The following is a 12,631-nucleotide window of genomic DNA, read 5'->3' on the forward strand; positions in this document are numbered from 1 at the left end:
CCCCAGCCCTCTGCCCTGACCTCGAGTCGCCCCGCTCAGCCCGCTGCAGGCCTAGGTGAACAGAACCCCAGGCTGGAAGTGGGCTGAGCAGGCTGGTGGCGTAAGATCAGCATTTTAATTTAATTTTAAAGGACGCTTCTTAAACATTTTGAAAACATTGTTTACTTTACATACAACAATAGTTTAGTTATATAATATAGACTTATAGAGAGAGACCTTCTAAAAAATGTTAACATGTATTACCGGCACGCGAAACCTTAAATTAAAGTGAATATATGAAGACTCGGCACACCACTTCTGAAAGGTTGCCTATCCCTGCTCTACACATTTAAGGCTTTGTCTACACTAGCACATTTGTCAGCAAAACTTTTGTCGGTCAGGGGTGTGGAAAAAAACCCACACACCCCTGATCAACATACATTTCACCAACAAAAGTGCTGGTGTGGACAGTGCTATGTCGGCCGGGGAGGCTCTACTGCCAACATCGCTAACGCTGCTCATTGGGGGTGGTTTAAATATGCTGGCAGGAGAACTCTCTCCTGTCAGCAAAGAGCAGCTACACAGGAGACCTTACAACAGCACAGCTGTAGCGGTACAGCTGTGCTGCTGTAAGGTCCATAGTGCAGACATAATGTAAGCCTTTGCAGGATTGGGGCCATAGTCCTTAAAAGGACATTGACACATTATCGGAACAAAAACCAACATAAGTATTTTAACAGGTAGAAATCCTGGTAATTAAATTATTTCTAGAGGGCAAGGAGTGCAGAAAGGGAAAAAGTTTATATTAACACACACAAAAAGCAAATTTTTAACATCTGATAAAAATAGTTTCCTATCACTTTTTACTTCATGGTTACTCCATCATAATTATACCAGATCACTAGGAAGACAGGGTAGATAAAACCTGAATATCTAGTGAAAAGACTAGCACTAGATTTTTTTTAAATCAGGTTTTCTTTATAGATCATAAAGAAGCAAAGAGGACAAATCCGGTTTCTTTCCTTTTGAAGATCACCTTTAGGACCTATTCATGAACTGTCGGGGGAGCAAGCCAGCAATGCTAATGCCCATCCTGTAACTTTTCTGTTGAGTTAGAACAGTTGAGTCTCCAGAGTTGCCAATCAGGTACCTTTTACTAGCATTAAAAGTGATTAAAAAATAAGAGCAAGTGATTTAAAACTCCACAATACAAATTACAATTATTTACCAATCAACCTTTCTTTCCTGACAGTGCTGGTAGGGGCAGTATCTTCCCTCATAGACAGAAATAGTTATGGGATCTTTAGCTCTGTGAAGTATTTTAGGTTTCAGGAACGCATGGCAAGTTAAGATGTTGTACAAAAGAGACAGGATCTTACAGTATGATCACTAGTGAGAGCAGTAAGGTGCAGAGAAGAATTGGGTAGGAGAAAGAGTGAGGACTTCTCCCCAGTGAGAAGTATACAAGGTAATTTACTGCTCAGATTTAATCTAATTCCAATGTCTCCAAACTAAACTTTGTAACATTAATTTTATTCCTCAAATCCTGAAAGCATTCATAATGGGCCTGATCCTGTGAGATGCTGAAGTCAGTGGTAGCTGAGAGCACTCAGCCCCTTGCAGATTCAGACTCATTATACACCATTAATGTGCAAGTTGAAATTTCAGTTTTATAGACTAGGCCACTAAGAGCTGTAATAAAACAAGTAGTACAGAGCTCTGGCCAAAGTTTCCAAATGGTGTCTAAAGTTAGGCTCCTAAATCCTTATTAAGGCACCTGCAAAAGAGGGGGATGATTTTCTGAGGTTCTTAGCCATGTACTGCCTCAATGCTCTCCAGCATGCAGGCAGGCAGGCAAGCAATTTGATAGGTGACAGAGCTATTTAAGTTGTCACTGAACGGGGGCAGGACAGGTTTACATTGGGAGGGATAACTGAATCATCACAGGTTTCAGTGGTAGCCGTGTTAGTCTGTATCAGCAAAAAAAAGAGCCCTTGTGGCACCTTAGAGACTAACAAATTTATTTGGGCATAAGCTTTCATGGGCTAGAACCCACTTCATGAGATGTATGAAGTAAAAGATAGGATGTGGGGTGCTTTACCAAGTGTTAAGTCAGTCTAACGAGATAAATCAATTAACAGCAGGATACCAAGGGAGGAGAAATAACTTTTGAAGTGGTAAGAGAGTGGCCCATTACAGACAGTTGACAAGAAGGTGTGAATAACAGTAGGGAGAAATTAGTATTGGGGAAATTAAGTTTAGGTTTTGTAATGACTCAACCACCCCCAGTCTTTATTCAGGCCTAATCTGATGGTATCCAGTTTGCAAATTAATTCCAGTTCTGCAGCTTCACGTTGGAGTCTGTTTTTGAAGTTTTTTTGTTGAAGAATTGCCACTTTGAGTGTTATTGAGTGACCAGAGAGACTGAAGTGTTCTCCTACCGGTTTTTTAATGTTATGATTCCTGATGTCAGGCTGACTTAGAACAATGCTTCCTCAGCTCTCATCCCCTTATGCCTCCTACTCTACTTGTGCTACACTGATGACATCTTCATCATCTGGACCCATGGGAAGGAGGCTCTTGAGGAATTCCACCAAGATTTCAACGATTTCCACCCTACCATCAACGTCAGCCTGGACCAGTCCACACAAGAGGTCCACTTCCTAGACATTACAGTGCTACTAAGCAATGGTCACATAAACATCACCCTATACCGGAAACCTACTGACCACTATACTTACCTACATGCCTCCAGCTTTCATCTAGACCACATCACACAATCCATTGTCCACAGCCAAGCTCTAAGATACAAATTTGTGTTTTAGAATCCAATGTGTTCTCCCTGATCCAAAACAAACCCACCACATTGATTATTGAAAAATAACCATTGCATTTGGCTTGCTTTCTAAAGTGACACAAGACATTAAAATGCACCTACTTATCCAGCGAATTTAAATTGCTAGTGTTCATTTTCCATACTACTCCCCACACTCCGTCTCCAGGGCTTTGAACAATGGTAGCTGTACTTCCATGCCAGTAAGAACTTGCTTTGCCTCGATGATTGCCAAAAACGAGTTTAAAATCCTGCAAATTAAACCAATACAAATGATCAATTTCCACTTAGTGATTTGGGTTTTCTTAACAAAGTACTAGCTTAAGCAAAGTCTACAAGAAGAGCCAGCATAGCCACAAGGAAGGAAGTCACTTTTCCTTCATTAAGGATGTGATCCAGCTCCCACTGGGATCAATTGGTTACTTTCTGCAGATTTCACTGGGAGGTTCATCAGGCCCCAAGAAAAATAATTGGTTTGGGGATGGAAGAAAGGTATGGTAAGTTCATTTTTAGTGATGATGGAGCTGCATTGTGAAATTTGGGCCCAGATCTGGGCACATCTCTATGTTTTAGGCCACACAACTGACAATTCTCCTAAAGAGTTGCTAGAAAATGGGGCTGGCAGAGAAAGAGCCACAACCTCATCTCAACATAACAGACACATTCTACATTAAATACAATACAGTAACATTAAAGGGATGTCAGTGACTTCCTGAAGTTAAAATCCTGTTTCCGTAATGGTTTTCTGCTGCCCTTCAAAGGTTTGGAAGGGTTTTTTGGGTGGGCCTGAGAGCCACAGCACCAAACCTGTCAGGGCCGAGTACTCCTCTTTGTCCCCTTCCTCTCCGTGTACATGCCCATCAGCTGCTTATTCCTGCTCAGCTTTTGGTGCTGCTTTTACTCGTGAACACCCTCTTGAAGGATGTAAGGAAGAGCATGCATCTGAACCGCCCCGAGCAGGGCATGTGAGAAGTCATCATGCTAGCATATGAGAAAAAAAAGGAACTGAAACTGACCAACAAAAATGAGTAGGCAGAAAGTGCTATCAAATGCACAAAGTAAACTGAAAAAAGTTTCTAATTCTAATTCTTCAGTTACCTGAAAGAACAATAGGTGAGAGACTTCTAAGGGATATTTTCATCTTTCTTTTTTTATAAAACCCACTGTAGGTACAAAATTGAGATTCTTTTAGAACTCACACACCTCCTGTTCTCTCAAGTAAAACCTAACTTTACTATAAAGCAAGGGTTTCAAAGTCCCGGCTCGCGGGCCATCTGCAGCCTGAGAACCTACCCACTGCGCACGCAGAGGAGACGCATGCAGCCAGCCATGCTGCCGGCTCGGTCTGCTACAGGTGCCTCCCCTCGAAGCTCCATTGGCTGGGGGAGAGGAACTGAGATACCATCACTAGTTGCCAGGCAGAGTCAGCCATGGAGGCAGCATCACTTTTTTCCACAATGAATATAAACATCTGATGCACACCTTGCTGCAATCCTGAAGGTTCCAACTGCTCAGTCACTGAGGCCAAACATCAACAAACTGACAGAACTGAAGCGTTGCCAGGTGTCTGGCAAACACTAAAAACTCTCTAGAAGGCGAAGAATTTTATTAAGTTGTATGACACTTTTATTAGTTCTAAGAAATTCAAAATAAAAAAATACAATAGAAACATTTTCTTTTCCGAATACCATCTTCAGTGATATTATTGGCCCGCTGGGAGGATTTGAGGACTGGCACTGGCCCTAAGATAAATAAACTGAGTTTGAGACCCCTGCTATAAAGTTTCCTGTAAAATAAAATACAGTAAAACTTTTCCTCCTATTTTTTTCAGTTTTACTTTGTGCATCGAACAGCACTCAGCACATCGTGGAAACGGTGAGTGACTAATCAGTTGTCAGCCAGTTTCCAGTTTGTGTGGGCCTTTCATCCAGCAGCAGTGTAGAGAGACGTTCTAAAGAAAGGTAGGAAAACGTCATTGTACCAACACCAATGACTGGATCACTCAAGAACAAGCAAAGTTCGTTAAACTACTTTTAAGCTGCAACCCCCTCCTTTTTAAAAACTGACTATATTTCAAATTGAAGTCCCTTTAAAGTGTTTTAAATTATGTTAAGGTTTTTAATTTCTGAAGTGAGCTACCTCTTACACATCTGCTCAAATATGTTTTTCAATCTTTAAAAATATTTCTGAAATTTGAAGGGCTTAAAAAAAAAATCAATTGTACACTTTGGAGGCTCTTGTCTGATCTTCAATAAGCCATGAGGATGCAACAGGTGGTTTTGCAAAATATGCCCCATATATGAGAGAGTGCAACTAAACCCTCCAAAAAGCAACTTTTCTCAAAGTGCTCTCTAAAACAGAAACATACCTACATGAACGCTAATCCTCAGCCATTCCATGAGTTGCTACAAAGTGATTTCAGAGTGTAAGACTCCAGGCTAGATCCTGCAAACTCTCAAGCATGAGTAACGGTATGCACACCAGTAGTCCCACTGAAGTCACAGGAATAAAGTTACAGACATGGGCAAATGTTTGCAGGATTGAGCCCTCCGTCCCTTAAAGAGGTGGTCTTTCTGGTTTTTACAGAACTGAGCACATTGATGATACTCTAATAAAAATTAATTATTTTTCGATCGTTTCTTAAGCTTTTCCTGTTTTGTTTTAAGACCACTTTGGACTTGATTCTGCAAGATGCTCTGCCCCTCCAGTGCCTAATGGAGTTAACAGAAATAAAGGCTCTGGGCACTACTTGGGCTCATGCCCTTCATTTTTTTGCCTCTCTCCTAAATGCTGATCCAATTTTACTTGTCTGTTGCTTATGTTCCTTGTTTTCTCTTGTTCATTTACCATAACCACTCATGTCCACTCCCTCAGCCCCACCCCCAAAGTTCAGATTGCTTCATTTTTACACACTGCTATCTTGCTTCTTTCTGTGAAAGCTAACACTCCTGTTCAGCATCCTTAACCTTTTATTCCAAGGCTGGTTTTGTCTTGCTAGCCTTACCTGGTTTCACTGTACAGAAATTACCAGAAGTCAATTGTTAATCTGGGTAGTGCCTTTTCATTCTGAGATCTCCGTTCTTTTTGAAACACAGTATAACTGAATGAGTACGGAGCAGTGGATAAAAGGGTGCCTGTGTTAGCACACTGTACAGCTAGGACATAGGTCTGTTCTAAACCACCAGATATTGAGAGCCAGATCAGAACAGTTAACATGCTTTGCTACATAATATACTTACTGCATACCCTGAAAGTCAGTAAACAAACTGAAGGCTGCAATTGGGCAAAAAGTCTTCACACAACATTCTTTTGTTAGAGATACTGCACTTGGCTACTTTCAACTCCTCCTTCAGGGCCTGATCCTGCCAGGTGCTGAGAAGCCTCTGATGTGCTGAGCATTTTTGACTTGTCAGTGATATTTGAAAGTGCTCAGCGTTTCAGATGATCAGGCTCTAATTGCCAGAAGACTGGTGGTTGAATGAGTACACTTATGACCATATATGCTAGATATTGATCACAGTAATCTTTGGAACTTTCAGACACCCTCTGATGGAGTTCGTCTTTCCCTCCAGTTGGCACTAGACCACCATACACAAGTCATTCAAATAGATATGTTGATATAAACAAAGAATGCAACTGTTAAGATCTTTTATACTGTAAGTCTAGATCAGTGGCTTAAAACTGAATGAGCAAGGTAGTTTATTTAACTGTCATGGAGATTACATTAACTTCTTACACAAAGGTGCTCTAAACAATAAATATTGTGTAAGAAAACTTTACACACTAACATTTGATAGCTGTTTAACAAGTTCAATGAAAATTTAGTAATACATCCCAGCTGCTAGACCATTAAGATTACTGCATCCCAAAATTATGGAAGGTACGTTCACTAAAACCATGTCTACACTTACAAGCTTACAGTGGCACAGCTGTACCCATGCAGCTATGCCACTGTAAGAGCGCTTGTGTAGACGCGTTATGCCGACGGGAGAGCGCTCTCCTGTTGACATAATAAAACCAGCTCAACGAGCGGCGGTAGCTGTGTCCACAGAAGAGCATCTCTGGCTGACATAGTGCTGTGCACGGGAGCGCTTATGTCACTCAGGGGGCTGGTTTTTTCACACTCCGGACTGAGAAAAAAGTTTTGCCAACATAAGTGTTAGTGTAGACATGGCCTTAGTTTTGGTGATTAACATTAAAGGGATACTTTCAGCTTAAGTCAGATATTGTAAACAAGTCAATTTCATTATCTAGATTATTAGTAAAATCTGAGGTCAAAATAAAAATTATTAAAAAAAAAATCATGTCACTATCTTCCATTTACTTTTTGGATCTCTCTCAGTTTGGAGAGCAGACACTTTCACATCCCTAGCGCTACAAACACCTGGGTTTCAGACGCGCAAGGGAAGGTATATTTGTTGTTAAAGCAACTATTTGCACGGGAATGTATTTTTAAAAACCGTGGAAACATTAAAAATCAAAACGAATTGAAATTGTTATTTTATGACACATTTATGAGTGACTGTATTGCCTGCAGATGTCAGATAGTGATAGCAGTACTGGCTTCAGCTGAGGTTAATAGGCTCTCCTAACAAGGCTTTGTCAGTGCATTTCAACCCTAACTTAAATATGCACAAATAATCCACTCACACTTCTAGTGAAACCAGCAAAATAATCATGTTTTCGCAAGAAATGTGAAGTTGCAATTCACTGATGAAGAACTCCCTTTATGCCCAGACAAGACAGCATAAAAAGCCTTGAACTGTGCTAGGCCTGGCTCTGAAAGAGATACTAAAAACCACCCTCTCCCTGGGAAGGAGAGACTTGCTCCCATCTATTTATCTGCCAGGGAACCGAGCTGTCCCAGTTTCCTTTCGGCCACCAGTTTGTCCAGGACTCCAGGATGAAACTGCAGAGTAAGTCATTCCAGTCTCAGTGAAATTTGTTGAAACAAGTAGTGTGCAGCACCACTTTGAATAGTAGAACCATCAAAGAATACCACACATATTACAATACTGAGGCATAAGAAAAATGAGAAGTTAGTAACTTGTTGGACTAAAGTAAAAATTTCTTGATTCTGAGAGTTTATCTAGCTCCTAATAAAAAAATTTGTTTACTAATCTCTCTCTTTCAGATATCTCATTTGCATCTTTTGGCATTCTTTATTCTAGCATATGAAGTCCTAACCAGCACTCTTAATTCAGCCAAACTCTTATTGGTTTCAGTGGGAGTTCTCTCTCAGGAAGAAGTGCCCTTATGTAGCAAAATATTTTTCCAAGGAGTTCTTTGAATAGGGTGACCAGATGTCCCGATTTTATGGGGACAGTCCCGATATTTGGGGCTTTTTCTTATATAGGCTCCTATTACCCCCCACCCTCTGTCCCGATTTTTCAGACGTGCTGTCTGGTCAGCCTATCTTTGAAGTCTTCATTGCACTACACTTTATGCTGTTTGATAATTTATATCCTGCTTAAAGTACAACTTCAGCACAATTTTCCTCATAGTTTTAACAATGTTTGATCTGCTAACATGGGTTGTTTAAAAAAAAAAAAATGCAACTCTTAGCCAATCAGGATTTGTAGACTTTTAGACCTTCCATTATTATTTCTGAGAGTCATTCAAAGGGTTAATACAAAGATCTTCACCAAAGCTGATTCCAGTCTGCCCCCTGGAGGATAAGCTACATGACACTGACTCTGGGTCTGATATTGACTGGATACCCAGTTTTAGATGCACTTAAGAGATGAGAAGTTCACGATAGTAGCCAAGATGACTGGAAAACTTGACTTTGGGGGCAATGTGGTTACATTCAAAACGTCAAGCACCTTAGAATTGATAAATAAAAAGCAGAATTATGAAGGGTAAGGGATGATCTTGTTAGAACACTGGACATGAAGTCAGGAGATCCAGGTTTTACATTCTGGCTCTGCCGTGAGCTTCCTGGGTGACCTTGGGTAAGTCACTTTAAGGCTTTATGCCTCCATTTCTTCATCTCTAACCATGGGCATAATAATGTTTCTCTCATTCATACATGCAAGACTTAATTCAGTAATGTTTGCCAAGTGCTTTGAGAGCCTCCAGTGGCCAGTATTATATAAGTGTTAAGCATATAAGGATACAGAGGGGCTCTAAGCACTCAGAACTTTTCCAGTTACATGCTGCTTGGTGCCTGGAGTGTCCCTGAAAAGAGTATTTTCAATTCAGGTAGCCTATGAAGCAATGGGATGAAGGCAGCAGCAGCACTACTCAGGTAATGTTCAGACATGAGCTTAGAGCTTCACAAAGCATACTTCAATATTCTACAGGCTTAAAAATAAAAGTGTTAGTGAAATGTAACAAACATTTTCCCTAATGTAGCAGCTATGCCTCCTCCCCAAATTCCTGAAACTACAACTAAAACACAGATTAAGGCTAAATTTCTTTAGCACATATAAAGGAAAGGGCGAAGAATGGAGAATACAGGGTTCCATCTCTCCCATAGATACAGACCTGCAAGTTGGCTACAGCATAGAAAGTGGCAGATGGGTTTTTTAGCAGTATCCTCTCCCGAAGCAGGTTACTGCCATAAGCAAAATACAGGAAACTGTCCTCCTCACAGGTACCGACTCCCAAACCGCCACCCGACCTGGTACAAACACAGCTCCTGGGAGTCTCCATCTACCATACAGAGAATAATAAGAAAACAAGTGTTAAAGGAAATCTCAACAGTGCTTGTTGATGAACTCTACTTATATCCCTCCTCACTCTCCCTGGCCTTGTGGCTTCCGTGGCTCCTTCACCATCTTTCTTGCACCAGCTACACCCCCATTTGCCCTTCCCCTTTGCTCTTGTTCTCTCTCTTGGTGGCTGCTCCCCTGGCTTATAAACAGTGGCTTATAAACATCCGCTCTGGTGCGGATGGAGGAGTAAAAGCATATTTAGGCTAGAAAAGTCTTAACTCCGCTGTACTTGGCTCCATAGCTGCCTCCAAGGGCAGTGGTGGCGGCCATCCCACTGCTGGGGACAGAGCCGTGGAGAACGCCTCTGCGAGAAGGCCCACATGCCTACTCCGGCTGCAGGGGTCTCTGATCGCCGCCCCAGGGCTAGAGGGGAGCTCCAGCGCGGTGCAGGGCGCTTCCCTGCCCAGGCGGCTTTCACGGCTCAGGCAGGCGACCCGCGCCCAGCAGCCACGGTGAGCGGCGCTAGGTCCGTGGCTCCCCACACCAGCGCTGCGCTACCCCGGGCCGCTGCAGCCCCAGGGCAGGTACGGAGGAGGAGAGGCCGGGCACTGCAGGGGGACACCCCAGGGCGGCGCAAGGCCCAGATGCAGCCGCACAGCTGCCTGCCCGGTGATGAGCAGCCGGGCCGCGGGGACCCCCCCTTGACCAGCGCGCCCGGCCCGGCGATCCCAGCCTCACCTCCCGGCCAGGCGGGCGCCGCGCGGCTGCCGCTGGAGCAGGGACGGCTGATCCCGCGGCAGAGAGAGCGGACCGAGCCAGCCGGCTGGCAACCGCGTAACAGCGCTCCCCATTGGCCAAGTGCCCTGCCGGCATGCAGCCGCTCCTGATTGGCCGCCGCCGGCTGCGACGTCCCCAGAGCGATTCCACTCTCGGGGCGGGAACACCCACTGGCTGGTTGGAGCGGCACGGAGTGACGTCGGGAGGACGCTCCGCCCCCTGCCGACCTGTTCCCTGCGGGCTGCTGGCCTAGCCAAAGGGCTGTGAAGGGGGGAGGTGCCAGGAGGAGGGGGAACACTGGTGGAAGCGGGGCCTGGTGCAAGGTGCAAGGCTGGGGAGGGGTGGGTGGGGCTACTATTACCTCACTGCTAAGGGCAGGCCCCTGGACCCCATTGAAATCCAGCAGTGAGCCTTGCCAAGTGATGCACATCTGGAAAAATAGTGCCAGATAGGCATGTGCGGGCCAATGCTCAAACCACTGAGCTATCCCTCCCCCATCGTGGCATGTAAATTCACCGTCACTGCTCCAGAGAGATCTTGGCATCGCCATGGAAAGTTCTCCAAACATTTCAGCTCAACAGGCCGCAGTGGTCAAAAAGGTGAACATTCTTAGGCAGTGTTAGGAAAGGGATGGAAAATAAGGCAGAAAATAACATACTGCCACTGTATAAATCCATAGCGTGCGTGCCCACTCTTTGAATACTGTGACCCGTTCTGGTCACCTCATCTCAAAAACGATAACTGGGCAAGGAATAGAGAAGGGCAACACAGATGATCAGGGGCATGGAATGGCTTCCGTACAAGGAAGAGGCTGAAAAGATTAGGGCTGTTCAGTTTAGAAAAGAGATGATTGGGGGGGGGGGGATGGGAAAGGATAGAGGTCTATAAAATTATGAGTGGTTTGGAAAAAGTGAATAGATAAATGTTTATGCTTTTCCATAATACAAAACCCAGGGATCGCCTGCTGAAATTAACAGGAAGCAGATTGAATACAAACAAGAGGAACTCCTTTTTCACAAACACCAAACTAACCTGTGGAACTCATTGCCAGGGAGGTTTGGTTGCCGAAATAATAACTGGGTTAAAAAAAGAACTAGATAAGGTCACTGAGAATAAGTCAATCAACAGCTATTAGCCAAGATGATCAGGGATGTAACCCTATGCCTAGGGCAACTCTAAAGCTCTGACTGCCAAAGCCAGGTGAGGAGGATGGGTGGAGCTCTCCAAAATTGCCCTGTTCTGTACACTCCCCCTGAAGTTCTGGTACTACTGGCCACAGTCAGAGACAGAGTACATGGCTAGATGCATCATTGGTCTGACCCAATATGGCCATTATGTTCTTATTGTAAAGGGCAGAGAGTCAAGGTAGCACTAGCACAGCTCTTGCGTGGGAACCTGGCAGAAGTATAAGCAGTTTACAAAAAAAACCAAGAGACCATATTGTACCCACTGCTCTCTCTCTAAGTGAATCACTTTTGCACATTAAGTGTGGACAAATGATTCACAGCTGAATCTTAGGGGCCCAACGTGGGTTTCAGTGGCAAAAAGTTATTTGGTAGTGTCTTAAATGGGAAAGAGTAATTGAAGTGAAACCTGCTTGGAGGAACGAGATGTCCAGTGGGCAGCTCTGCTTTTGATGACACTGCTTTAGAGCATTTCCAAGGTTTTCAATTTTGCAGTAAACTTTGGATCAGTCTTTTGTTAAGCACAATTAGGCAATCGATTTTTTGATGGTCCCCTAGGTGATCCATTAAAGAAAGGTTTCACTTTTGTATAAAGGCACTCTAGGGCATGTTTTATTTAGGTTATTAATACTCTTCTTGAGTGTAAGCAGAAAGCTGACTTAAGGAGCATATTAATGGCACATCATAACTTAGTTCATTGTTTGTCAATATTCGATTACTAAGCAAAGCTTTTTATTCATTCAACAGAATAAATTTTTCATAAGATAACACATTAATAGATTTTGTCAGAAGGATACATCTGCCAAGTACCACTGAGGACTACAATAGAGATTACTGAAAAGCATATAAAATACATTCACAAGAGATATTAACAAAAAAATATTAACTAATAGAGTTCCATTTCCTATGACTATCTCCTTCCACAAGTGGCTTCATGCAAAATAGCAATCAGCGTACAATGTGGCAAGCTGGAATCAAAATCTGCAGCAAAATTCCTGGATTCTGCGGCACTGTGGTGCAGAAGATAGGAAATTCTTTGACAGTTTCACTAAAACCTATATTTTAATTTAATGAATGAGATACAAAAATGAAAAATGCATGCAGTACAGGAGCCTCTATATTATTTATTTGTATATTAATTTCAATGTATTTTATGCTATCCTCACAGTTTCACTTTTCAACATGCCACAGATGATGGT

General features: G+C 43.1%; 1 protein-coding gene across 1 annotated transcript in view; it reads right to left on the reverse strand.

Moving 5' to 3' along the window:
• Positions 1-9,469, reverse strand: part of GGCT (gamma-glutamylcyclotransferase) — a 16,750-nt gene extending 7,281 nt beyond the window's left edge. The window contains exons 1-2 of the mRNA XM_029910989.1: positions 9,302-9,469; positions 2,918-3,063 (exon numbers count right to left, since the gene is read on the reverse strand). Coding sequence (XP_029766849.1) covers positions 2,918-3,063; positions 9,302-9,469 — 314 coding nt within the window. The remainder of the gene's footprint in view (positions 1-2,917; positions 3,064-9,301) is intronic.
• Positions 9,470-12,631: the final 3,162 nt, after the last annotated feature.

This window comes from Terrapene carolina, unplaced genomic scaffold, assembly GCF_002925995.2.
Source record: "Terrapene carolina triunguis isolate 2854851 unplaced genomic scaffold, T_m_triunguis-2.0 Scaffold84, whole genome shotgun sequence".
Lineage (NCBI taxonomy): Eukaryota > Metazoa > Chordata > Testudines > Emydidae > Terrapene > Terrapene triunguis.